This window comes from Lacerta agilis, chromosome 16 (assembly GCF_009819535.1).
Source record: "Lacerta agilis isolate rLacAgi1 chromosome 16, rLacAgi1.pri, whole genome shotgun sequence".
Classification (NCBI taxonomy): domain Eukaryota; kingdom Metazoa; phylum Chordata; class Lepidosauria; order Squamata; family Lacertidae; genus Lacerta; species Lacerta agilis.
The window spans coordinates 1,648,345-1,673,141 of NC_046327.1; the positions used below are offsets into that span (position 1 = coordinate 1,648,345).

The 24,797-nt window shown below is 46.2% G+C and overlaps 1 protein-coding gene across 1 annotated transcript in view; it reads right to left on the reverse strand.

Annotated features, from left to right (window-relative positions):
• Window positions 1-24,071, reverse strand: part of FOCAD (focadhesin) — a 109,282-nt gene extending 85,211 nt beyond the window's left edge. The window contains exons 1-11 of the mRNA XM_033173164.1: window positions 24,033-24,071; window positions 21,506-21,598; window positions 20,703-20,777; window positions 18,921-19,075; window positions 16,414-16,518; window positions 15,500-15,601; window positions 13,391-13,595; window positions 11,990-12,196; window positions 10,581-10,668; window positions 7,930-8,135; window positions 4,462-4,719 (exon numbers count right to left, since the gene is read on the reverse strand). Of these exons, the coding sequence (XP_033029055.1) occupies window positions 4,462-4,719; window positions 7,930-8,135; window positions 10,581-10,668; window positions 11,990-12,196; window positions 13,391-13,595; window positions 15,500-15,601; window positions 16,414-16,518; window positions 18,921-19,075; window positions 20,703-20,777; window positions 21,506-21,562 (1,458 nt within the window). The 5' untranslated portion in view covers window positions 21,563-21,598; window positions 24,033-24,071. The remainder of the gene's footprint in view (window positions 1-4,461; window positions 4,720-7,929; window positions 8,136-10,580; window positions 10,669-11,989; window positions 12,197-13,390; window positions 13,596-15,499; window positions 15,602-16,413; window positions 16,519-18,920; window positions 19,076-20,702; window positions 20,778-21,505; window positions 21,599-24,032) is intronic.
• Window positions 24,072-24,797: the final 726 nt, after the last annotated feature.

Sequence of the window (24,797 nt, forward strand, 5' to 3'; positions counted from 1 at the left end):
CAAACTTCTACCTAAATGAGGCCACAATTTGCTTTATTCTTAGTCTTTTAATTTTAAGCCGAAGAACTGAAGGTGCATTCTGCTTCTGATGAATTTCCCAGAAGGGTATCATATACCAGGCAAATATTTTATTGCTGCAGTTGAGATAGCCCATAAAAGGGTGGATATCCCCAAGATACTCATAATCCGCTAATAATGGTAATAGATCTTGTGTTACAATGCACAAATGACCTCTCACTCAAACAATTTATTTTATTCCCCCCCCCCTTTTTTGCAGCATGGTTGGATTCACATGCAAAATAATAACAGTTTTTGTGGGGGTTTTCATCTTCTTCTTCTTCTTCTTCTTCTTCTTCTTCTTCTTCTTCTTCTTCTTCTTCTTCTCCTCCTCCTCCTCCTCCTCCTCCTCCTCCTCCTCCTCACTATGAGTCAATTCATCCGATTAGGAAGACTGTATTAAAGTCTTTTGCAAACAGAGTCAGTATGGCCTTAGCAGCCATTTTATTTCAGTGAAGCCAGTGGTTTTTTCCCCCGGGGGGGGTGCAGGTGCACTGGTGGAGGAACAGGAGTGAGGAGGGAGTGGACCCCCCCGTCACCACTATTCCGGTAGGGTGCCATCGCAGCGGGGGGGCCCCCGGACACACGCTGTGTACGTGTGTGCTCTGGGCGCCACACCCCCAGAATGTGCACCACGCCCCTGAGGGCAATGCGCCACGCCCCTGGGATGCGCGCTACGCCCCCCGGGGCACCAGCCACACCCCCGCCCGCTCTCTGCCCCCGGTAGCAGAGCATGCAGCTTTACCACTGCGCAGGCGTACGCATACCCCTAAACATTTTGTGAATCTGATTTTGGCCTCACTGAGGGGCAGTATTTCAATATGAGTAGGAAAATGAGAGTACCACAAAACATTTTTTGGGGGGGGGAAGCACTGAGTGAAGCTATTTTATTCCCCTCTATGCAATCCAAGGAGGGTTGCCTTCCATCGCTAGAAAAAACGGAATCGCTCAATTTCTCGGCAAAATTGTCCCCTGTCCTGTTGGACAACAGCAGTCGGTAGAGCGTGAGGCTCTTAATCTCAGGGTTGTCGGTTCGAGCCCCACGTTGGGCAAAAGGTTCCTGCATTGCAGGGGGTTGGACTAGATGACCCACGGGGTCCCTTCCAACTCTATGATTCTATAAACCCTTCAGTATCTCAAAAGAACCACAAGTGACAGCTGATAAATTAAGATCCATAGTTTTCACATCTCCCGGTCATCCTTGCAATTAAAAATGCGATAAATACATAATAATAATAATAATAATAATAATAATAATAATTATTATTATTATTATTATTATTAATTTGTACACCGCCCATCTGGCTGGGTTTCCCCAGCCACTCTGGGCGGCTTCCAACAGATATTAGGTAAAGGTAAAGGGACCCCTGACCATCAGGTCCAGTCGTGTCCGACTCTGGGGTTGCGGCGCTCATCTCGCTTTACTGGCCGAGGGAGCCGATGTACAGCTTCTGGGTCATGTGGCCAGCATGGCTAAGCCGCTTCTGGCAAACCAGAGCAGCGCACGGAAATGCTGTTTACCTTCCCACTGGAGCGGCACCTATTGATCTACTTGCACTTTGACGTGCTTTCGAACTGCTAGGTTGGCAGGAGCTGGGACCGAGCAACGGGAGCTCACCCCGTGGCAGGGATTCGAACCGCCGACCTTCTGATCAGCAAGCCCTAGACTCTGTGGTTTAACCCACAGCGCCACCTGGGTCCCATAACAGATATTAGGATACATTAAAATATCACAGATTAAAAACTTCCCTGAACAGGGCTGCCTTCAGATGTCTTCTGAATGTAAGGAAGTTGTTTATCTCTTTGACGTGAGATGGGAGGGCATTTCACATATATTGTTCCAACATGAAACAGCAATCTCTCTAACGCAGCTCATTCCCAAACTGCAATTACATGAAAGTTAAGCCCAGAGATGGAAACAAAACTTAATTCCAATAGTGCTTATCATCACCAGTCGGCACAACTCAGTGTCCATTTATTGCAACATAAGCAGCTGCCAAATTACCTGCACCAACCCTTGCCTCCCAAAAACCTGTCTTCCATTATCTCACATATCGTTTGATTATTGACTATTTTTCCAATCAGCAGTTTCACATCACCCAAACCATATTTGTTACTTTCCAAAGTTACGAACGTGCCTTAAGGCTTCTTTCAAATTTCAGCATCTGAGCCCCAAAGGAACCTGGCTCACGATTTGCCGTGAATTTTCATTCGAGAAATCTATTTCATCATCTAAATTTCTAAAATCTAAAATAATAATTTAAAAAAATAATCTGTTACAAAAAACATCTATGACTCTCCTGCTAATAACAAAGTCAGCCATAAAACTTCCCAGTAAGCCAAATACCTGAAGTTTACAGATCCAAAATGCATTTTTGCAGCGGTCCATGTGGTTGACCCGGGGTTAACCCTTATCCTGATCCATGACTATGCAAATAATTTACAGCAGACAGCCACTGGCACCACGCTCTCTATTTCCCCCCATTATCTCCCCAAGAAAGCAAGCTTATTTTTTTATTCCAATGGAAGACCTCGAACAAAGACAACCCGAGCCATTTGAGGCTGAAAAGAAAATTCCCAAGATCCCCATTCCTTGTAAAGCAGTTTCCATTTATCTGTTTTGAATTAATACGATAAAAGCATCCCCAGCAAACCATCTGCAGGCAGCTGTTCCCACAGAGAGCTGCAAACAGCATGGCACGATTCCCTAGTTATCATTGTCTGGGCCCTTTTGCATTTTGAGTGGATGTTATTAAAAAGCAATAAGACAAGCAAGGAAATTAAATACAGCGATCAGCTGTAGGATTTCTGAAGAAGTGTTTTGCTTCCACTGCATTGAGACTCTTTTATGCAACTTCACGGTGCATAAATAGCCATTATCAAAGGTGCTGTGTGCCTTTTCGTTCCCCCAGCCAGCCAGCAAAAAATGCACATGTTACCAGCCTACGAAGAAGTATTTCATACCTTCCTCTTAATCCTATGCCCGCCCTTGTAAAAGTTATTTGCCATAAGTTAGTCTGTTGCTTCCGTTTGCATTTTAGTCGATGTGAACATTACGGCATTCTAATAGCGCCAACATGTACAACAGCTAAACCCAAGCTCCGATTCACACCACCACTTCTGGGTAGCCTGGCCATTCCTTTGAGATGCTAAATACTTAGCTCCTGAATCTCTTGCGCATATTTAGAGTGTGCTCAGTTTAACAGATACTTACCAGGCTGTATTTACAGGGAGGTGTGAGCCCCTACAGTACAAAGACCATTAGAAAGCTTTTCCCATTTCCTTCCTTCTATTTGAGGTCGATTTGGGAGAGTCAAAATGGCTTCAGGATTCTTCTCCGACACTATTTCAGACACGTGCTTTATATACTTAGGTATGTGTTTGCTTTGTACATTTATGAACATATAATTTATATATAAAGGTAAAGGGACCCCTGACCGTTAGGTCCAGTCGCGGATGACTCTGGGGTTGCGGTGCTCATCTTGCTTTACTGGCAGAGAGAGCCGGCGTACAGCTTTCGGGTCATGTGGCCAGCAGGACAAAGCCGCTTCTGGCGAACCAGAGCAGCGCACGGAAATGCTGTTTACCTTCTTGCCAGAGCGGTACCTATTTATCTACTTGCACTTTGACGTGCTTTGAAACTGCTAGGTAGGCAGGAGCAGGGACCGAGCAACGGGAGCTCACCCCATCGCAGGGATTCGAACCGCCAACCTTCTGATCGGCAAGCGCAAGAGGCTCAGTGGTTTAACCCACAGCAGCACCCACGTCCCATATAATTTATATATATGAGACCTTAAATTCTTATAACAGAGACAAACAAGCACCGTCAACTGGTTAAGGAAGGACACCACACACCAGACTACCAGTGCTTCTCCCCAAACTGTGTTTAAAAGATCCCAAGAGAGTGGAACACAAGAGGATATAGAAGAAGAAGAAGAAGAAGAAGAAGAAGAAGAAGAAGAAGAGGAGGAGGAGGAGGAGGAGTTTGGATTTGATATCCCGCTTTTCACTACCCAAAGGAGTCTCAAAGCGGCTCACATTCTCCTTTCCCTTCCTCCCCCACAACAAACACTCTGTGAGGTAAGTGGGGCTGAGAGACTTCAAAAAAGTGTGACTAGCCCAAGGTCACCCAGCAGCTGCATGTGGAGGAGCGGAGACGCGAACCCGGTTCCCCAGATAACGAGTCTACCGCTCTTAACCACTACACCACACTGGCTCCACAGAATGAGACCACTGGGCCATCTAGCTACACTGACCTGTCAGCAGCTCTCCATCTCTACCTTGGCAGAGGAGATGTGCCTAAAAGCCTGGAGCTACAGTGTGAAGGCATCACAGACCAAACTGGAAGGAGACAAGAACAATCTCGGCTGCAGGCCCTCCATCACTCGTCCAGGTTGTTCTTACCTGGGACGAATCTGCTTTGGCGAGTTCTGTAGTGGCAGCCAATACGTCACGAAGGCAGTCTCCGTTTTCTTGAACGAGGAGGTAAGCCAGCAAAAGGAACACATGGGCAGGGACTTGCGTTGTAATGGGCAGCACGGATTTAAGAGAAGACAGCCAGTTGGATACAGAAGACGTCTCTCTCAGGAGCACCAGGAGCCTCCAGGTCGTATGCAATGAACCATAAGCACTGGTGATGGGGAAGAAAGGTTCGGAAGAGGCCTGAGGCAAAAGAAAAGGCATGGTCAAACCAGGAAAGTCCGTATGTTCAAATCAGGGTACTCTATAAGTTAAATAAAAAATTTAATTGTTCCTCAGCGATTTGCCTAAAAAACATGCAAAGAATATTAATAAAAAAATGACACCATCTCATTGCTGTGAAAGATATTTCCTTCAAATAGATTACCAACACTGCTGTTGATAATTACACCAGCCCTTGCCGCAGCAACCAATCGCACGTCCCCCAAATGCACTATCTGGGAATAAGACGCCACCCAATTTCAAACTTCTTCTTTTTTAAATTTATTTATTAAAGATTTTCAAAGGTAGTACAATGTCTCTCTCAAGCTTTTCCATACAACATTTTTATAAGTTAGTGTTGGTGAGACATTAGGAGAGAAAGGGGGGGGAAGGGGAAGAAGTGGGTGGGACGGGGAGGTAGGTGGGGTGGGGTGACTGTGTTTCTTTTTTACTTGATATGAGTAGGGTTTGGTGTCAGCATTGTTTATGTAGGTTCTCTGTTGTTTCCTTGTGCTCGTTTGGCGGTGAGAGAGGTCGGAGTTGGCTTGGGATGTGATTGTTCGTTTGTGGTTGGCTGTGGTGATCTTCGGTTTCCTGAGTGAGTGGGGTTGGTGGGTATTTTGGGTCAGGTTAGCCATATTGATTTATATGCTGTTGGTAAATTTTTGTCATTGTCTTGTTGGGCTGTGTATGTGATGAAGGGGAACCATACTGGGGTGAAGGTGTCTTCTTCAGTTTGTCCCCGTGTCAGTTTCAGTTTACTGGTTAGTTTTTCTAGTAGGGCTGTTTCCCATACTGCTTGGTACCATTGGTCCATGTTTACTCCTGACAGGTCTTTCCAGTGTCTGGTTATGATGTTTCTGGATGCTGAGAGTAGATGGATTATGAGTTCTTTGTGTTGTAGGTGGGCATTATTGTCTTGGAAGATGTTTAGTAAAATCAATTCTGGGGTGATTTCTAACACTTGCTCGGTTATTTTACATATTTCTCGTGTGGTTGTTGTCCAGAATGTTTGGATTTTGGGGCATTCCCACCACATGTGGAAGTATGTGCCTGTGGAGGTGCACCCTCTCCAGCATTTTGGTGAGGTTTCAAACTTCTTTTTTAATAGAAAAGAAACACGCCTTATACACGGAAAAATACGGCCGGTTTCCAGGCAGGAGTTGATCACGGTGAGGGTTTGCCAAGCGTGCCTTCCTCTTAGCACCCAGGTGACAGCTGGGGGAATCACGCCTTGTGCGGATGATACCATATGCATAAATATGATAAAGGGTCTTTTTTAGGGACTCTCCCCAGGCCACACGCCCTCTCTAGCCTTGTTCCACACCTTCTTCAAGAGTTTCTGTCCAGCCTGAGCTCTGATGATGCCTGGCGCTTGCCTGGGTGATGGGTTTGTATCTCAGCAAGTTCCTAGAAGCCTCTATGACTGGGATGGGGTCGCATCTACTGCCCGCCACCCACACTCTTTGCCTCTGGCCATGCCAGCACCACCATGTGGCCCACGGAAGGTTACTCCCAAGGGAAAGTGGCCCTCGGTGTGCAAAAGGGTTTCCCAACTGGGAGACACATCAAAGCAGAGAAAGGAAGCAGCAGCAGAGAGAATAGGCAGGATTGGAGGGGGGGGACCTGAGGGGCTCTAACTGTTGCTGCAGACCAGCCTGCCAGCAGCCTCTTCCTCTTCCTCCTTTTGATGGGGCTGCAGGGAACTATGGGCAGCCGTGCCTAAGACCAGCATCGCTAGGGTGACATACAAACTGGCTTCAAGGCGGGAGACAATTTGCTCTCGGGTTTTGAATCAGCCAGGAGGTTTACAGACGAGCTGCTGGAGCAGTTCCGCGGAATGGCGCACGGCCGTTTTTAATTATATTGTTCAATGTAATGTAAATTCATTTTGGATAATGGGGAGTTATAATGCCCCTGTGCTTTATGTGACCTTTTAAAAAGCCATTTCATGCAAAAGAATTCTTTTAAAATAAATAAATAAATAAATAAATAAATAAATAAATAAATAAATAAAATGTCACCCCTCCCCCTGTTTATCGCCTTCAATTATTGCATGCGGAAAATTAAGATCCAGCCACCTGCAATGTTGGCACTTTGACTGATGGGATTGCTTAGAGGTAAATATGTCTGCCCTGCCCCCCCCATCACTGCTCCCATAGGATTCCTACTGCCTTCCACTGTTTTCGTTCTGATGCCCACTATAAGAGCAGAATATTTGGGGGGGGGGGGTAAGAGAAAATCCCACAGGCTTATTTTGCGGGAACCCAGTTTTACAAGGCAAATAGCTGTTTTTCCAGACTGGGAAAGATGTCCGAGTAAGATTTGGTCCTTAAGGCTGAAATCCTATCCACGAATGAGAGAATAACCCCCACTGAGCACACCGGGACTTGCTTCGGAATCGATATGCTCAGGGCTGCAGAGTTAGATATTCAGAATGGCACCTCCAAGGAGATTAGCTTCCCAAATTACGCCAGGTATCATTTAGGGCTCAGGAACTTCTATCACATTCTAAGGCAGGGGAGGCAAAAGGCATCAACAGAGGAGGGTCACGGGCCACTTCCGGTGGTCTTCTGTATTCAGGAATAAAGAAGAGAATACTGGACAACCTCAGGGCTAGGGGCTAAACGCAAGGCCCCCTCTGGGGAAATTGGGGGCACTTTGTAAATGCTAAGTCACCATCACCATCATGAGCCAGGGTTGAATAGCGGCTTCAAGTCTCACAGAGGAGGGGAAAGCAAGGGGCAGGGTAGATGCCAGAGTGCAGTGAAGTGATTTACCGTATTTTTCCGTGTATAACACGCCCCCTCTTTTTGGGACTCTAAATTGAGAAAATGGGGGGGGGGAGATTGCCCAGAGTTGTTGAGCTTTTCAGCCAATCGCTCACAAATCGATGAAGCAACCAATCGTCTGCACGCTTGCCGAAAGCAAGCATCAAGCACCCGCCCAATTGCCTCAGCAGCCAATAGCCAGCAGACCTTGCCGGACCAACCAATCACCCACAAAAACACCGCTGAAAATCTCCAGCTTGTGGCAGCCACCAATCGCCCATCCAACCCCTCCACTTTCCACGTGTAAGACGGCTCCCTATTCTTAGCGTAATTTTATAATAAAATAACCTCGTCTTATACACGGGAAAATACGGTACTTAACACCAGTAGAAAAACGAAAGGTTCTGAATGGAAACCTCACCGGTCGCCTTTTCTCTTCCTGCAATTCTTCCTGCTGCACGATCTCTAAAAGATTAATGGCCAGCTGCTGGCGAGTGGGGCCACCGTCCTCCTCCATCGCGCAGCCCTGCACGGCGGTGGAAGATAAGATCTGCAGAGCGGGCATCGCCAGGAGGGGGGCTACTGCAAGAGTCATCTTGGTTTCAGAGCAGGAAAGGAGCTTGATGGCTACAAGAACAAGAGCGAAGATGTAAGTGGGACCGCCCAGGGGCGGAGGAAGGGGCGGTAGGGATGGTCCACCCTGGGTGCCCTCACTGAGGGGGGGGGGGTGACATCTGGCGCGCCACCTGCCCGCAGCTCCCAAGCCTACCCCAAGCTGTCGGGGTAAGGGGGAACTGTGCCACTTTGCCGGTGGCATGCCCCCCTTCCCCCTTCGTTTTGACAGCTTGGGGGAGGCTTGGGAGTCATGGGTGGGTGGTGCACCAATGTCCGCCATGGGCGGCTCGCTCCTCCCTGGTCAGCGGCTCGCTCCGTCCCGGCTGCAGGGACATTGTTAGTAGCCGTGACTAAATACTTGCATGAGCACTGTTCCAGAGTATTTTTCATTTTCATGTATATTATACCTATTCAAAAAAATATTGGGTATGTAACTTCTTCATATTACATTTTATAATTTCTATGCTAAAGAAATTTATAATTTCTTTAGCATAGAAATTAATTATAGAATTATAATTATAGAAATTATAATTATAGAAATTTAAATTTAATTATAGGAATTATAATTATAGAAATTTATAATTTCTATGCTAAAGAAATCAGCCCTGAGTGCTCACTAGAAGGACAGATCCTGAAGCTGAGGCTCCAGTACTTTGGCCACCTCATGAGAAGAGAAGACTCCCTAGAAAAGACCCTGATGTTGGGAAAGATGGAGGGCACAAGGAGAAGGGGACGACAGAGGATGAGATGGTTGGACAGTGTTCTCGAAGCTACTAACATGAGTTTGGCCAAACTACGAGAGGCAGTGAAGGATAGGCGTGCCTGGCGTGCTCTGGTCCATGGGGTCACGAAGAGTCGGACACGACTGAACGACTGAACAACAACAACAATGTGCAGGTCATCGTTTGGAAATTTCATTTTCAGAGAAGATGATTAGTGTATTAACATGAGAATATTAAAAGGTAAAGAAATGACTAAAGATGATTTTTAAGGAACGCAGATGGAGAGGGCGGGAGGAAGTCAACTTACAATGTTATAAAAGAAGGGTAGATAGAGTTAAATAAGTGTTTTTACTAATTGTTTTTGTATTTTGTTGTAATGTTTTTTATTGTTTGTATTAGTTTGTTTATGTATTGCTAAAAAACTAATGAATTTTTTTGGGGGGGGGGAAATGAAATTTTCATTTTCAGTTAATGAAGAAATTACATATCTTTCTACTAACGAGTGTTGAACTAATTCGCTGACGAAGAATTCAACGAAACAGTAGTTGTTCTCCGCAAACACTGTTCAGAGTTGGACATCAGAATTGGACATTTGCTGATTATACAAAGCTTCACAGCCTGTTCTCCGCCGGGTAAAGTCCGGCATCGGGATTCATTTAAGGACTTCCAGAGACTTCAATTTGTTAGCTTTGATGTTTTGAATCATTCCATAAAGTTTTTCATATTGTTTTTGTCTCTGGTCATCGTGTTGCTTTTGATATTACTGACTCACATTTTGCAACACGGGGGTTTGTATGTTTGCTCCGGGCACCTGAGCAGCCATCCCGCGCCTGGGGGGACACCCTCCGCACCATGACCCCCCCGGGAGCGATATGCTCCACCGCTGGGACCGCCTTTCCCCCTATGAACCTGGCTGGAGCCTGAGATCATCTTCGGGGGCCCTTCTTTGTGTGCCTCCTCCTCAAAAGGTCCTCTCGAGGGTGGCAACACGAGAACGGGGCCTTTTCTGGGAGCTACTTCGCATGTGGTTGCGGTGCATAGCAGCAACAACGCTGCTCAAAAACCAGGAATGTTCCTCAAGAACTATCGCATGCAGTCTGAAATACCGAGCCCTCGTTGAGGGGATCTAAAACCTATATTTGCCTAAGGCCAAAATCACAACACTCTTTCGTTGTGCATCCTGGGTGTAGGGCCAAATGCTTGCCAGCGGCTCTCTAGAACACAGACTGTTGTTACTATTATTCCATAATAATTTGTAAAGCAAGTGAAAATAATTATAAGGTAGATGATGCAAACAAAAAAAAGGCCGGGGAGGGTTAATGGGCTTACAGTGTAATTTAGACTTTTAAAAAAGGTAATGAAATGAACCCCCAAAGACCCAAGGAAACATGAAAATAAACCTTCTCAGCCCCTGTGGGCTATGTAAAGTCACAAGACATAAGATGTATATCAGCCTTTTCTTGTCCCTAATGAACTATTTTGCTCCAAACCAACTAATTCAGGGAGTTAATAATTTTACACTTCAAATAATGGTAATCATAAAACCACTAATTTCCATTCCGATTAATAAAACCAGGCTGCAAAGCCAGAAATAGTAGACTTGATGGGCCAAGTAAGATTTCTGGTTTAAAAAAAAAAAAAAAAGACAAGAGCGAGACAAAATGAAGGGAAACGATTTGGAAGGGGGGATTTTTATTAGATATATATATTTTTTTTTTTACAACAAAAGCCTTACCTAGCTTTAAGATTGGTTTTTGCTGGCTGGCTGGTGCCTGAAGCAGTAGCAAACCTAATCCAATTACGGCCATCTCCGATGGAAAGCCCTAAAAGAACAAGGGGAATGCAACCAAAGGTGAAATCTTTTCAATCTAACAGCTTGTGGAGATAAACTACCTTGACAACGTTTTACACCCCGTTTTCCAAAACACATCGTGTTGAATACAGCCGGGCTGTGTCCAAGCCCAGTTCCGAAAATAAATACCGGTAACCCAGGGTCCCTTCTGATGTTTCTCCGGGGCATGAAAGCAACTGCAGCCGACTCTTTCCTCCTGTGCTTCTCAGACAACTTTGGGTGTCTGCAATCTGACAAGAGAAGCTGGAAAGGCAGCTCCTTCCCAGGACTATTTCTGCAACAGTTTCATGGGAAAGATGGAAGTGGCTGAAAAGGGTCTATATCTATATCTATATAAAGCAGGGGGGGGAGAATTACTGAACCTGTAAACCAGCAAGTGGGAGGTCATCCAAATTATATAATTGGATATTTGATTAATTGTTATTTGAGTTGGTATTGTGATTCAATATGCCTATGGGGTTTGTTTTGGATTTTTGTAACTGAAAACTAATAAAAACTACTGACAAAAAAGGGTCTAAAAATCTTATTGTTGAACTCATCTGCATAGATTGTTTTTTTTCCGTTTTAGAATTCCTGGCTCAGTCCTTGATTTTGATGAGAAGGCAGTTAATTTTGTATCAGTTCTGCCAGAAACACCCAACAATTCTCACATATCGCATCTCGTTCTACGAGTCAGGATCCCCTCCTGGAACATAAGACCCTGCATCTGTGAGGGCAGAATGCATCAGATGAAGTTTGCCAAACTGGTTCCTTTGTTAAGGTGCTGGCTAGTTTAGTGCCACGATTTAGCACCACAGAAGAAGTTGCTCTGTGTCATAGAACAAATGAGTTGCCATGGTCTGGCTAGAGGAAGAGGAGAGGTGGGGGGGGGGACACACCAGCTGAGGAACCCACAAGGGAAAAAGGCTCTGTGTTGTTTCTGGGCCACTTTCAGGTTCGGCACGATGCGCGCGCACGCAGTCGCGCACATATTAAACATACCTGTAATTTGCAAATGGGCACAGAATTAGGCCTAAGGTTCTACTAGTTACACAACTAACAATCCTCAGTGCCCCACAAGGCTTGGGTGTCCTAAGGTCTGTTACCGTGACAGAGTGACATTGCTCTGGTATGCCAGATGGGCGGGGTACAAATAATAAATTATTATTATTATTATCATCATCATCATCATCATCATTATTCTAGAGTGTTGCAGACATGAAGCAAAAGCAGCTTGGGAACCAAGATACATGGCACACTTAAAAATAAATAATCTCTCTCTCTCTCTCTCTCATTCTCTCTCCAGAGCCTACCTCTTTCAGCAGCTCAGCATTTTCTTCCAGTAAGCAAATCACGGACGAACACTCCCCAGTGACCTGCAAGCAAACCTCGCAGAAGCACAGAAGTTGCAGGCAGATCTGGCGCAACTGGGCCTTCCAAAAAGCGGGGTGGCGCTGCAGACTTCGGAACAGCTGCTCCAAAAACTGCAGCTTTTCTGTGACCTGCGGCAGGTCTTTTAGCTGCGGGAGGGAAACAAGTAGGACTGAGAAACTCGTTCGTTTATTTATTGCAAACGTGGGTCTTCCGCTCCCCATTTTATCGTTACGACAACCCTCCCAGGTGAGTTGAGTGATTGTGACTAGCCCATGCTTTATTTTTATTTAACCAAAAAATGTAAGGAAGAAATGCCTTAAGTGGAAAACGGGAACCGTGAGGGTGGCGGTTCCACACAGGAGGACTAGATGCAAAACACAGTTGGGTTCAGCAGGAAAGGGACTTTTGGCAGGTCGCCGTGCTGCAGGAGGGAGAAAACTGTGCCTGCCAAACATTCCCACTTCCACACAGCTGCGAAAAGCACAGAAACCCTATATTGTTTATTAATATCCTTCCTAACGTGCGCTAGCAAGTTCCTTTACTTAGCAGAGTTTACACCCCCCCCTTTTTTATATGCACAGCAGATAGCTGGTTGTAGGCTCGTGTGAGCCTCTGGCTATTATACTATTCAATCTGTATAGACTGAACTGTACATTCCTGGTAAGTTCCCTTGAATCCCTCTTAAAAGAATAAAGACGCCACAAGCTTATTCATAGTCAATAAAGAAGTTTACTCACATCAGTTCACAGTTGGATCCCTGAAGGCAGACTTAGTTACAAATATGTACATGTGGATCTACCCCATATTGGGGGGGGGGGTAAGCCCCCTGTCTCTGCTAGCTCAGAAGCTAGCAGAGCAGTCCTAGCTAAAAGCTGGTCAAATGACGAAGGGAGTGAAAAAGACAGAGAGAGTGCTGAGTGACTCGTTCTTTTGTTACCTGGACAGGTAAGGTCACACCCACCTCTAGTCACACGCAAAAGGAAGGATGCTACAGCCAGGAGGAACAGGAAATTTTGACTAGCTGGACCAAATATTCCCTTGCACGTCCACACTAGGAAAACAAGGAATGTGGTATTTGACTGCTCCCTGTGGATTACTTCCCACAGGGTGCTGGGGGGAGAGACAGGGGGCTAAGGCCTGCCCTGCACCCCTTGAGGTAGCCTGCTGCCCTCCGGTGAGGTGTAAGACGGCACCAGATACAACAGCTAGGCCACTCAGCTTCTGAACATGGAACGGGGAAGACGCCATCTTGTTTTCCACTTCAAGCAGCCAAACGTCTGCCCCTCCTCAACGGACTGAGGTGCTTCGATGGTGTCAGGTAGGGAAGAGCGATGCCTCACCTGATAATGCGGAACCAAGTCACAGAGGAGCTGAAGGAGATGGAGCTCGAGGGCACAAGGTTTCTCCTTGTTCCGAGGCCCACGCGGCTGAAGCAAAACTCCAAGCAGAGCCATTCGCAATTCCGCATGTTCCCTCAGCTGGCAAGGCTCACAGTACAGATATCGCAGGAAAGGTCTCATTACAGAGACGCATGAATTCTCCGCGCTGCAGGTGGAGAAAACGATTTGGTGAACTTACAGAGAACAGCGAAGAAACAAATGGAGGTTTCACCGGAGGTCCCATGATTTTCAGCGTAATTAACATAACTGAAGAGATTTACAGAAAACAGAGAAATCGGGTTGCATCCAACTGTGGGGTTTGTGCACACAAGGGAGCGTGCAAAGTTTTCAGCACCGCTCCCCTGAACCATCACAAACTTCTTTCTCTAACACAAAACCACCACTGGATGAAGATTGTGGGAAGATGGGGGCATATGGAATATGTCAAACACACATTTAATCATCCTCGTTGTCACGGGACAGTCAGAAAGGGGTTTGGAGCAGAGGGAGGGGGGAGAGAGGAGTGACCGAGAAGCTGTGGAAAGGCAGGAACGAGGAGAGAGGGAAGAGAAAGGGTTGAACGGAAACAGTGGGGTGGAGGAGGCAGCCCCTGATGTTGCAGAGGGTCAGCACCGCCAGCTGTCCAGCGGCTCAGTCGCCAGCGGTGAGCAACGTAGGCGTGTCACTTTGCCCAGACTATTATGTTGGGGGCTGTCCCATAAGCCGCCATTGCTGGCAACTGAGAGTGATGGATCGGATGCGTGAAAAATGAGCTCCGGCTTGTAAATATGTACTTAATAAATATTACTCAAACGCAGCCAGCCTAGCAAGTGCATTTTCTCGTGGGAGGCTTCCGCACGATCCTGACATTCATCTTTATTTATTTATTTATTTATTTATTTATACCCTGCCCATCTTGCTGGGTTGCCCCAGCCACTCTGGGCAGCTTCCAACACTTATAAAAACATAATAAAACATCAAACATTAAACTTCAGGTGTCTTATAAAAGCTGTATATTTATTTATCTCCTTGGCATCTGATGCGAGGGTGTTCCACAGGGAGGGTGCCACCGCTGGGAAGGCCCTCTGCCTGGTTCCCTGTAGTTTCGCTTCCTGCAGTGAGGGAACCAGCAAAAGGCCCACTCTTACCCTTCCCTTTCTGTTAAGGAACAGGCCAGATACTGTACTGGCGGAGATCACAGCACCTGTGCCCCCCCCCCCCACCGAGGCCTTTCCTCTAGGCCACAGGATCCCCTCCCTCCACTGAAATTAGGCTTGAAAGAAGGATTCTGTTAACTAACTGGGAGACTCAGGAACCAAGAAGACAAGGACTTCAAAGAGGAATGGGGAACATTTACAATTTACTTAGGAGACCATAGCTGGACTATAAGAATCACTTGTAAAGTAACCAAGATTACGGACAATCTGGAAAAATGAAAATAGTCGAGAACGTATTGACATGCAGTCTTAATGATCGTAATAAGGACCCATGCAGGGGATGGGGGAAAGTCAAGAGATTCAGAGAATCTCACAAAATGACTACACAAATTGTTTGATTGCAAATTTCTATTGATAAAAATAAAATAAACAATTTCCAAAGAAAGAAAAAAAGAAGGATTCTGTTGTGGCCAACAAATCAGGTTGTGGTGCGCTTACTTAAGGGGTACATGTGGTGCTCACAATGTTTATCCAGTTTACAAACGTGCCCATGGGCACAAAAAGGTTGGCACCCCTGTGTTATGCTTAGTTTAATATAATAGCAGCAGCAAGCAGGGGTTTCAGTTTCCTACTTCTTGGAAAAATTAGAGGCTGCATCTTTCCATCTCCTTTTCAATTTCTGTTTCTGTAGCCGTTCTGCTGCGTGGAAAAATCGACATGCAACTCTATCATCACAAAGACACACACAAAAAAAAACCCCACGCACTTTCTCTCTGTATTTTGTGAAGTCTGAATTCAATCATGAACCTACAGGACACATAAACATGGCCTGGGCACTGCATGTTGCCCCAATGTGGCCTTTTCAAAATCTCCCATCCCCGGAGAGTGAATGTAGATTTGATGGGTTCCCTACCTCTCTGGACACTGCTGGAAAAAGGCTGTCATCTGCTGCAGGAGAGCTGGCCAGCAGTCAGGTCTGTTCTCAAGAACGGTGATCAAGGGATGAGGAGAGTTCCTGGTGGGGGAATTAATAAATAAAACTTAAATAGAAGGAAATGTGAAAGCCAGGCTAGCCTACAAACAAATACAACTGCAGGTGCAGGCACCCCATTCCTGCCTCTAAAAAACCCTAACATGTGGCCCCCTAAAAGGCTAACCAATTTATTATGGCATTTGTACATTAGACTCCACTTCATTACAAATGCTCGATGGTGTGGGCTTTAGTCCAAGAAAACTTCTGTACAGTGGGACCTTGGTTCTCAAACTTAATACATTCCAGAAGTCCGTTCCGAAACCAAAGCGTTCCAAAACCAAGGCGCGCTTTCCCATAGAAAGTACCGTAGTGCAAAATGGATCAATACATTCCAGACTTTTAAAAACAACCCCTAAAACAGCAATTTAGCATGAATTTTACTATCTACCGAGACCACTGAACCATAAAATGAAAGCAATAAGCAATGTACTGCAGTCACACAATCAATCAGTAGCTGAACTGGGTTCCACACAGTCACAAAAACAAAAAAAGAGAGAGCCGCAAAATAAATAGCAAAAACAGACAGACCTCAGCGTAACACTCGAAACGGAAGGGTGGCACTCAAAACGGAGCACATTCAGCTTCCGAAAAAAGTCTGCAAACCGGAACGCTTACTTCCGAGTTTGCAGTGTTTGGGTTCCAAGTTGTTTGAGTACCAAGGCGTTTGAGACCCAAGGGACCACTGTAATAATAAATTTGTCTGTCTGTTAGGTGCCACACGAGTCCTTATTACAGTGTATCTGTAATTTTCATTTGAATTAGCACTCAGAAATCGAACCGTTTATAAAACATACCTGATGGCATAGGACTCCCCCAACGGATCCTCTTCGCTTTTGCTCTCCTTCAAAGCCTGCCTCTGCAGCAGTTTGACAAGGATTTTTATCAAACCGTGGACATTCCTATCGAAAGCAAAATCAGTGCAAGTTCAAACCAACACTGTTGTGCAACGCACGGGGCTGGAGGAGGGCGGAGAGACTTTTCCCACGATCCAATTCCCTCATCCTGTAGGCACAAGGATTTCCATTTGTGCAACGGGACTTTAAAAGTCCCGCAGAGGACTTTTGTCATTCAGTACTACACAGACATTGGAAATAAAGAAATAACAAACACCTGGGGGGACACACACCAGAGCAGGGGGCCACAGGGAGAACACTGTGACAACAAACAGGCAAGGAATCCTGAGCTCTTCAGGGGAAGAAATGGATGGGTCCCAAACACTCCACTGAGCTACCCAAAATTATTAATAGCATACAAGAAGTTGTCTTTGGGGCTCCTTACCAGCCATCTCTGATCTTTCCACTAAGGGGTCGGGGCTGGAAGTCATTGAGCTGGTACTCTGTGTCCTATGCAAGTCAATTTAATCGCAAACATATCCAAATCAGCCGTCTTTATCTATAAATCTCAGCTATTTCAGCACACCATAGGGCACGCGTTCCCACACCGTGTTTTTAAAGTTCTCAATTTGATTTGGATAATCTGTCGGCAGAGCAGGATCTCTTTTTTAAAAAATATTTTTTAAAAGAACAAACTATTCTTTAGAGGAAACTCTGCTGCCTTGAAGTCTCTCGAGAGTTTGTGGGGCGGTTTTCTGTTTTTCTAAGTGGGTCCAGGCATGAGAAAAGCCTGGAAGTTTAGAAGGGGTGAAAAATATGTCCTGGAAACTCTGGCTCTGACCCCATAATACAGCACAGGTGGGAAATCAAATTCGTGGCCTTGGGCAAGAAAACAACTTTGTGTTCTCTATGCAAAGAGCAGGAAACCTGTAACCTATTAAGCTTTGTCTTCCTTTTATCCATTCCCTATTTGCTTTGATTCCACACCTCCACCGCCAAGTATCTCACCCAGTTTAAGTATTCAAAGAAATGTGGGGCACCGAGGCTCACATTTCTTTTCAGCAGGCGTGTGGCAAAATAATTTGTGCTTGGGGCCAGACTGAACCTCCAAACCTATACACCAGAGGTAGCCAACATGGAGCGTTCCAGACATAGGTGGACTACAACTCCCATCAACCCTGGCCACCGGCTATTCTGGCTGGGGCATCTGGGTATTGGAGTCCACAGGGGCATAGCAAGGGGGGGTGTAGGGGCTGCCCCATGTTCCATAATGGAGGGGGTGACAAATTATCAAGGAACAATTACTGCCCTACGAGGGCGGTTCATGAAAAACTTTTTTTGGGAAAATGCCTGCTCCAAAGGTCTTATCTTACTATACTAGGGATTATATAGCTATATATGAAATTTCATGCATATATCTTGAACCTCCTCCACCAAAATAGCTGTTTACTTGGCTGTTTTCCTATGTCATGAAGGCTGAAATTTCAGTTCAGAGAACACTTACTGTTCCCAACCCTAACCCTGTGGAAAGCCATCTAATTAGACTTTGAGAGGTTTTTAGGAGGTAATTTAATTATTGTTTGATTTTATACCAATATTATGTATCTGATGTTAGCCACCCTGAGCCTGACTTTGGCCGGGGAGGGCGGGATATAAATAAAAGTTTATTATTATTATTACTTGTTATTATTCCTTTGTAAGAAAATAGGAAATAACGTAAAACCAGTTTTGCAGGGGGGGGGTCAATGGGGGGGGAGTGAGAAGAAATTTTCCACACCGGGTACCACCTGACCTTCCTACGCCTCTGGGAGTCCATCAACATCTGTACACATTTACCTGAAGTCAAAGGGTCTTGCTTATACACAGGAATGTATACGGTCGCGCCATAGGTAAAGCATTACACACACAGAAAGCACTGCTTGTCAAGTGTTTGCAGAAAATTCTATTGAGCCAGTTCAATTTTTTTTAAAGGACATGTCCAGGACAAAAACAAAACAAAACACCTTTTCTATTGACAGCAGCAAAGTTCTAGGCAGCTTACACAGATGGCGGGCACGATCGGCCAGTGCCCCTTCCGACCGGCACCGGACCGCGCCGCATTTTAAGGCTGCAGCGGGCGAACAGCAGCGCTGCTGTTCGCTCGCTGCAGCTTTAAAACGCGGTGCGGCACGGCTCCAGCCGGCTTACAGTGGTACCGCGCAAGACGATCGTCTTGCGAAGCACGGCCATAGATGAATTCGTCTCGCGAGTCAATTAAAAAAATTGCAAAACCCTTTCGTTTTGCGAGTTTTTCGTTGTGCGAGGCATTCATCTTGCGGGGTACCACTGTATTACCAGTATGGTGCAAACATGGGTACAAGGCAGTTAAGCGGGAACAGATGTGCTGAATAAGGATGATCAAAACATTAAAAATGGGGGGGGGATTTAGAGGGGCACAGCATGGATGATGCAAACAACCCGCAAATTACCTGGCAGAAGGAATCAGGTTGAGAGCTCCGTTGAGAACATAACCGAGCTCTGCATGATCCTGGGAGACGAGCATCACCAGAGCCTCACAGCACGAGGTTCGGACAACCGCGTTGTCACTGCAGCACTTTTCCCAGAGCAGGTTTAAGGCAGGGGTCTGAAATCAAGAACACTCCTTGAGGACGGCTGACTTGCAAACACAGCAGCTTTCTGCTCCCTTCACTCCTGCCTTAAACTGGTACGCAACTGAAAATATTATTTATCTCCACGAAAGGACAGGACAGAGGTTCCTTGGGGTGCTTCTCCAGTTGCAGCTTGTGGTGCCAACTTACCCAGATGGCTCTATGGACTCCTTGAAGCTATGGAAAAAGCTCGGAGGTTTTAACCAGGGTCACCCATCCCATCAGGCGCCCATCCAGTGCCGGATTTACGTATAAGCTAAACAAGCTATAGCTTAGGGCCCCACCCTCTTGGTTCTGCATGGACTGGTTCTTATTAATTGTATTTCACTTCAACAATTACTTTGATAGAATACATATTTTGTTATGTGCACATGGCTTTAGGTACCTATTAGGTCCATAAATTACCATATAGCATATATATTCAACACAAAAAACAGCAACAATTTGTTGTTGACAAAGAACAGCTGGACACAGAAAGGGCCCCAGTACCTTCAGGAGCTTAGGGCCTCATCAAACCCAAATCCGGCCCTGCGCCCATCTCAGGCAGCTGGTGTTTGGTGTCATGAGAGATCAGAACCTTGACAGTCCATTTATCGTTCTTGCATCAAAAGCCATTTAGGAGAAGCAGAACTCTGTCCCCTTCCACTGCCTTGCAGGATATCTTCGGGAGAACAAAAGGCTGAGGAGTAAACCCTACGCAAATCTGGAGTGAAGTCCCTGAGACGGTTGGATGGGACCTTGTCTGCCTCCTTCCGGCAACTCCTGCAACCAAGATGGTGCCCAATGTCTTGCTCTGCTTTTCTTTGGACGCCATCAGTGAGGGCGAGAGAGGGGTCTTGTCGTCTGGGCAGCCCTGGACCTCCATGCGCACTGGCCAGGCTTAAACCCCAGGGAGGTCACTTCAGTGTTGCTAACACAGCGGTTTGACTTTGCCCCCCAGAGGTGCACTCCATTGTCTCTTTAGACAGATGGATGCCAACAGCTCCCAGGAAAAGCCGCCTGTGGCATTTAATGCGAAATAACAAAAGATAATGGAGGGAAGCCATTCATCTCTTATTTAAAAAAAACCCTAATTGAAGGGGTCAAACTCTGCAACAGATGTGAAAGATAAGCTCCATTTGTTTTTCATGAAGAGGAACAACAACAGCACAAGGAACTTTCTGAAAAATTTGTCGGCACGCCGAATCTTACACAGCATTTATATGGCGTGCATAGATCCCACTCTCTTGAGACGGCCTGTCATTATGGCTACGCAGTCTTGTACTATTAAGTACTGTATATTCTGGCATATAAGACTACTTTTTAATCCAGGAAAATCTTCTTAAAAGTCGGGGGGTCGTCTTATACGCCGGGTGGAGAATCTGCAGTTGAGTATATCTCAAACTCTCTATTTTAACTAGAAAAGTTCAGGGTCATCTTATACGCCCAGTCGTCTTATACGCCAGAAAATACGGAACCTCGTTTAAAAACACACACACAAACCTTGCAAAGAATTACCCTTCAGCCATAAAGACTTAACATTACCAGGATTGATTCTCAATCACGTAATGCCCACAAAATCAGCTGATGCGGGAAGGAGAAGGCGAAAGCAACGAAACAAACCTGGTTAGTGGACTGGCTTATCTTGTTAGACGAGACATTTTCTTTCAGCACAGCAGCGACAAGGTGGCCCACCGTCTACAAAGGAAACACAAATTGCCGCGTTATGTTCTTTATCGGGGCCCTGCAGCGGCAATTCCAGACGTCCTGCTGTGCCAAGTGGCTGCAACAGGTAATCAAAGAAATGGAGCCCAGGACCCCTTGCAAAGTCAGACAGGGTGGCCGGTGGTCTTACAAGGTCACAACCAAGCATCCTCTGCAACTCTGCACATTGCAACCTGCTTCAAGGCGCTTCTAGAAGCAAGGAGGCCCCAAACAACCGCTTGGCCTACTTGCTCAGTCGGTGCAGCCGTCGTTGCCTGGTGCTGACTTATGGAAACCAAAGCTGGCAGAGGGGCCACAGTTCAGTGGGTCAGTCTCTGGCACCTCCCTTTTCAAAAGGCCTTGGGAGCAGGTGCTGAGAAAGGAGCTTTCCCCCCAAACCTGGGAGATCCTGCCAGTGAGAGTAGATAAGTCTTGGGCTACCCAGACTATGCATCTAACCTGCTGCAAAGGGAAATTCCTATGTTCCTAAAGGTGCGGATGCAAAGCAAACTGGTCCACGGTGAATCAACAAGTGAAAATAGGATGCCTTAAGGGTGTAGGAAGTGGGGTCCCCCCAGGATCTGCATGGAGACGGGTGCTTTTTCACCTATTCATAAATGAGTGAGGGGTGGGAAGCGAGGTGGCTGGGTTTGCCAATGGCGTCAAATTGCCCAGGTGGGAAAAACAAAAACGAAAAGGGGGGAAAGCGTGCAGTTTCTTACCTGTGACTGTATAAGGGTGTTAGGGAAATCAAGTCTCTTTCTGATTTCTTCTGACATGGCTCTTTCTTCCCCCTGCTACCCATTCAGCTTCTGCAACAGAGATAATCCAAAGTCTAACTGTTAAGCAGATTTTAGTCATCCCAGCACCTTGCCTTCCCCATCGTTGCTCTGAAATATCACACACTTTCCTTCCTCCTGTTATTCTCTCTCTCTTTTAAAACAAAAAACACGCACAATACATATAATCTGATGGCAGCCAAAATAATCAGAAAATCAAACGGTAATGAAAGCCTGTTTCTGTTTAGATGACTGTTGGATGGATGCACTTCAGATACTCATTCTGTTCCCGGGATCCCCAGTTCAGGATCCTGCCCTCCTCTTGCCACAATTCCAAGCATTTGCTCACAAATACGATTATATGCATGGATCCAACTGGAAGCATGATTATCCCCCAGCTCCTTTTATGGACGATTCTCTTCACATCGTTCTCGCGGTTGAAGTCGAGGCTCGGTATTTGGCGACGAGGTGTCAGTACCCCAATGGAAGCTCCCAGCAACCTCAAACTGACCTGGTCCTCTGCCCACCCCCACCCCCAACAGCCCCACAAAGGGTTTAATGAGAAGCCTCTTGAACTGTGCACTCTAAGAGATCCAACCGCCGTAATGAAAACTGCTCAGCATTTGGGAAGAGTAACTCATCTAGACATTATAGTGGTAGAAACTGCACACTTCTGTAGTCTAAATTAAGTAAACACCTCTTGCCATTCCCTCAAGGCAATGGCCGGGTGTACAGTATCTGTCCCAGGCAAAAGTCAGTTGTCAATGAGATGTTTCCCTTACACTTTTGTGCGTAGAAAACTGAAAAGCATCAAGGTCCTTGAACCTCTTTGATGGTCGCTAAATACTTTCAGGCACTACTCCACAATACTCTGTGGCAGGGCTAGGAAACCTGTGGCCCTCCAGATGTGGCAGGACTCCGAGATGTTTCCATCAGTCCTGGCTAACCATGAAGATGGGAGCTGAAGTCCAGCAACATCGGGGGGGGGGGGCACAGGTTCCTCATTCTTGCTCTATGTCAGGGGTCAGCAACCTTTTTCAGCCGTGGGCCACTCCACCGTCCCTCAGACCATGTGGGGGGGGGGGCGGACTATATTTTGAAGGAAAAAAATGGACGAATTCCTATGCCCCACAAATAACCCAGAGATGCATTTTAAATAAAAGGACACATTCTACTCATGTAAAAACACGCTGATTCCCGGACCGTCCGCAGGCCGGATTGAGAAGGCAATTGGGCCGCATCCGGCCCATGGACCTTAGGTTGCCTACCCCTGCTCTATGTCGTCGTAGAATCCTCGGTTATACAGTTTGTGGTTATGTTTGGTTTATTTATGTAAAAGCCTTTGCAAACGGTTTGAAGCATCTATGGGCAGCGTCTTCAAGACTAAGTACATACTCTGGATGCATGGCTGACTCACACACGGCCATTAAAATGGCTGTAGAGAGTTTTTGCTCCAATGATCTGTACATCCAGGGTTCCCTTGAGAAGCAGGGACCCCAGCCCCAAGGAGTTGGATCCTAGGCCTCCAAGGCATGCCCCTCTCTCCAAATCAGGGTTTCCAAAACTTGGATCTCCCTGCATTATTCCTGCATCCCAGGGGGTTGGACTACATTGGGACCCTTCCTATGTTTGTTTGTTTGTTTGTTTGTTTGATTGATTGATAATTCAGACACCTTTATTTAAAGTTAAAAAGTACATAATTATACGTAAATAAAAGAGAGAGAAAGAGAAACAGAAGACATGTAGAAGGGAAAGTAAAGTATAAACAATATACTTTACAAAGTTGTTGTACTTCACCAGATCTTAACCTATTACAGTATTTGTAAGAAGTATCATTGAATTTGTCCATGGCAAGTCCGTGTTTATATGCAAGTTGTTCAAGTTGTTCATATGTTGCGAGTTTGTAGAAGTCTCCAATCCAATCACAGAAGGGAGCCGCCGCATTTTTATTTTTCCAATTCATCAGTGTCAAGTCTTTTTGCCGTGGTTTAGGAGAGTCCCCTCGTATTGCCCTTTTGTAAGGTTCCATGTGCTGGGCATATACTAATTCAAAAGGATATTTTGCTTCCCTATGATTGTACGAACTCCCATCGTCTCTAGCTAAAAGGGCCAGCGGCCAGGGATGGTGGGAGTCCCGAAACAGCTGGAAACTCAAGTTTGGGAGAAACACTCAATGGCCGGATCTGCATCAGCCTGGAGACTGGCCTGCCCCTCTCCCTATTCCGAGGCTGCGCTCCTTGCTCCGTGGTTAAAACCCTGCAATGAGTACCCCGTGGCTAGAACCCTGTGCTTAGTACCCCACACAGAACTCCGAAATCAGCACCCCCACAATTAGAACCCTGCAATTAGTGCCCCGAGGTTATTACCCCGCGGTTAGAACGCCGGGGTCAGTGACCTGCGGCGGTTAGAACCCCGCGGCCGCCAACGTTCCAAGGCGCGGCTCACCTGCCTCCGCTCTGCGCTCCGTCTGTCAAGCAGCAGCAGCAGCAACTTCCCAGCGTGGCGAATGTCCGGAGCGGCGCAGCCGCAGTAGCGCCCCCCCCTCTCTCCCCGCCCCGCTGCGCGGCCGGCGACAAATCAGGGCAAGGTAAGGGCGCCTCGGCTTCGCTGCCGGTCCTGAGCATGCTCGCAGCCGGGGAGCATGCGCGTTAGGCACCAGGGGGCTCGAAGGCCGCTCAGAGGGGGAGGGGCGGGAAGTGTCGCCTCAGAGAGGAAAGGATACTTTTAATGAAGAATAAATAACAAATATTTACTGATATTGTGAAGGATGAGCTTTTGAGCCAAGAACAGAGAAAGTGGGTTCTGAAGCAGGCATGCTGTTAATTTCATTTATTTCATTTCATTTATGGCATTTCTAGGCCGCATTTCACGCTTATTATTATTATTATTATTTATTATTTCTACCCCGCCCATCTGTCTTATGTACAAGAAATAGAATCTTAGAAGGAAGATAAAATTCCTACCAGAGAAGAATGATGCCGAATTGGCAAAAATGACTGGGAAAATCAGAAACCAGGAAGGTTTAAATCTTTAATAAGGAATGGGGGGAATTTATAATTTATCTTAGAGAACACTGTAAACAACTAAAAAAAACATTAGCAGGATTGTAACAACTCTTGTTATGTAACAAGAACTAAGGATATAATGGAGGGTTGTTTTTTTAAAAAAAGGACGATAATATAAGATGCAACGGAAAGAGGGAAGGCCAAGGATTCAAGGAATCCCTTGTTTGTGA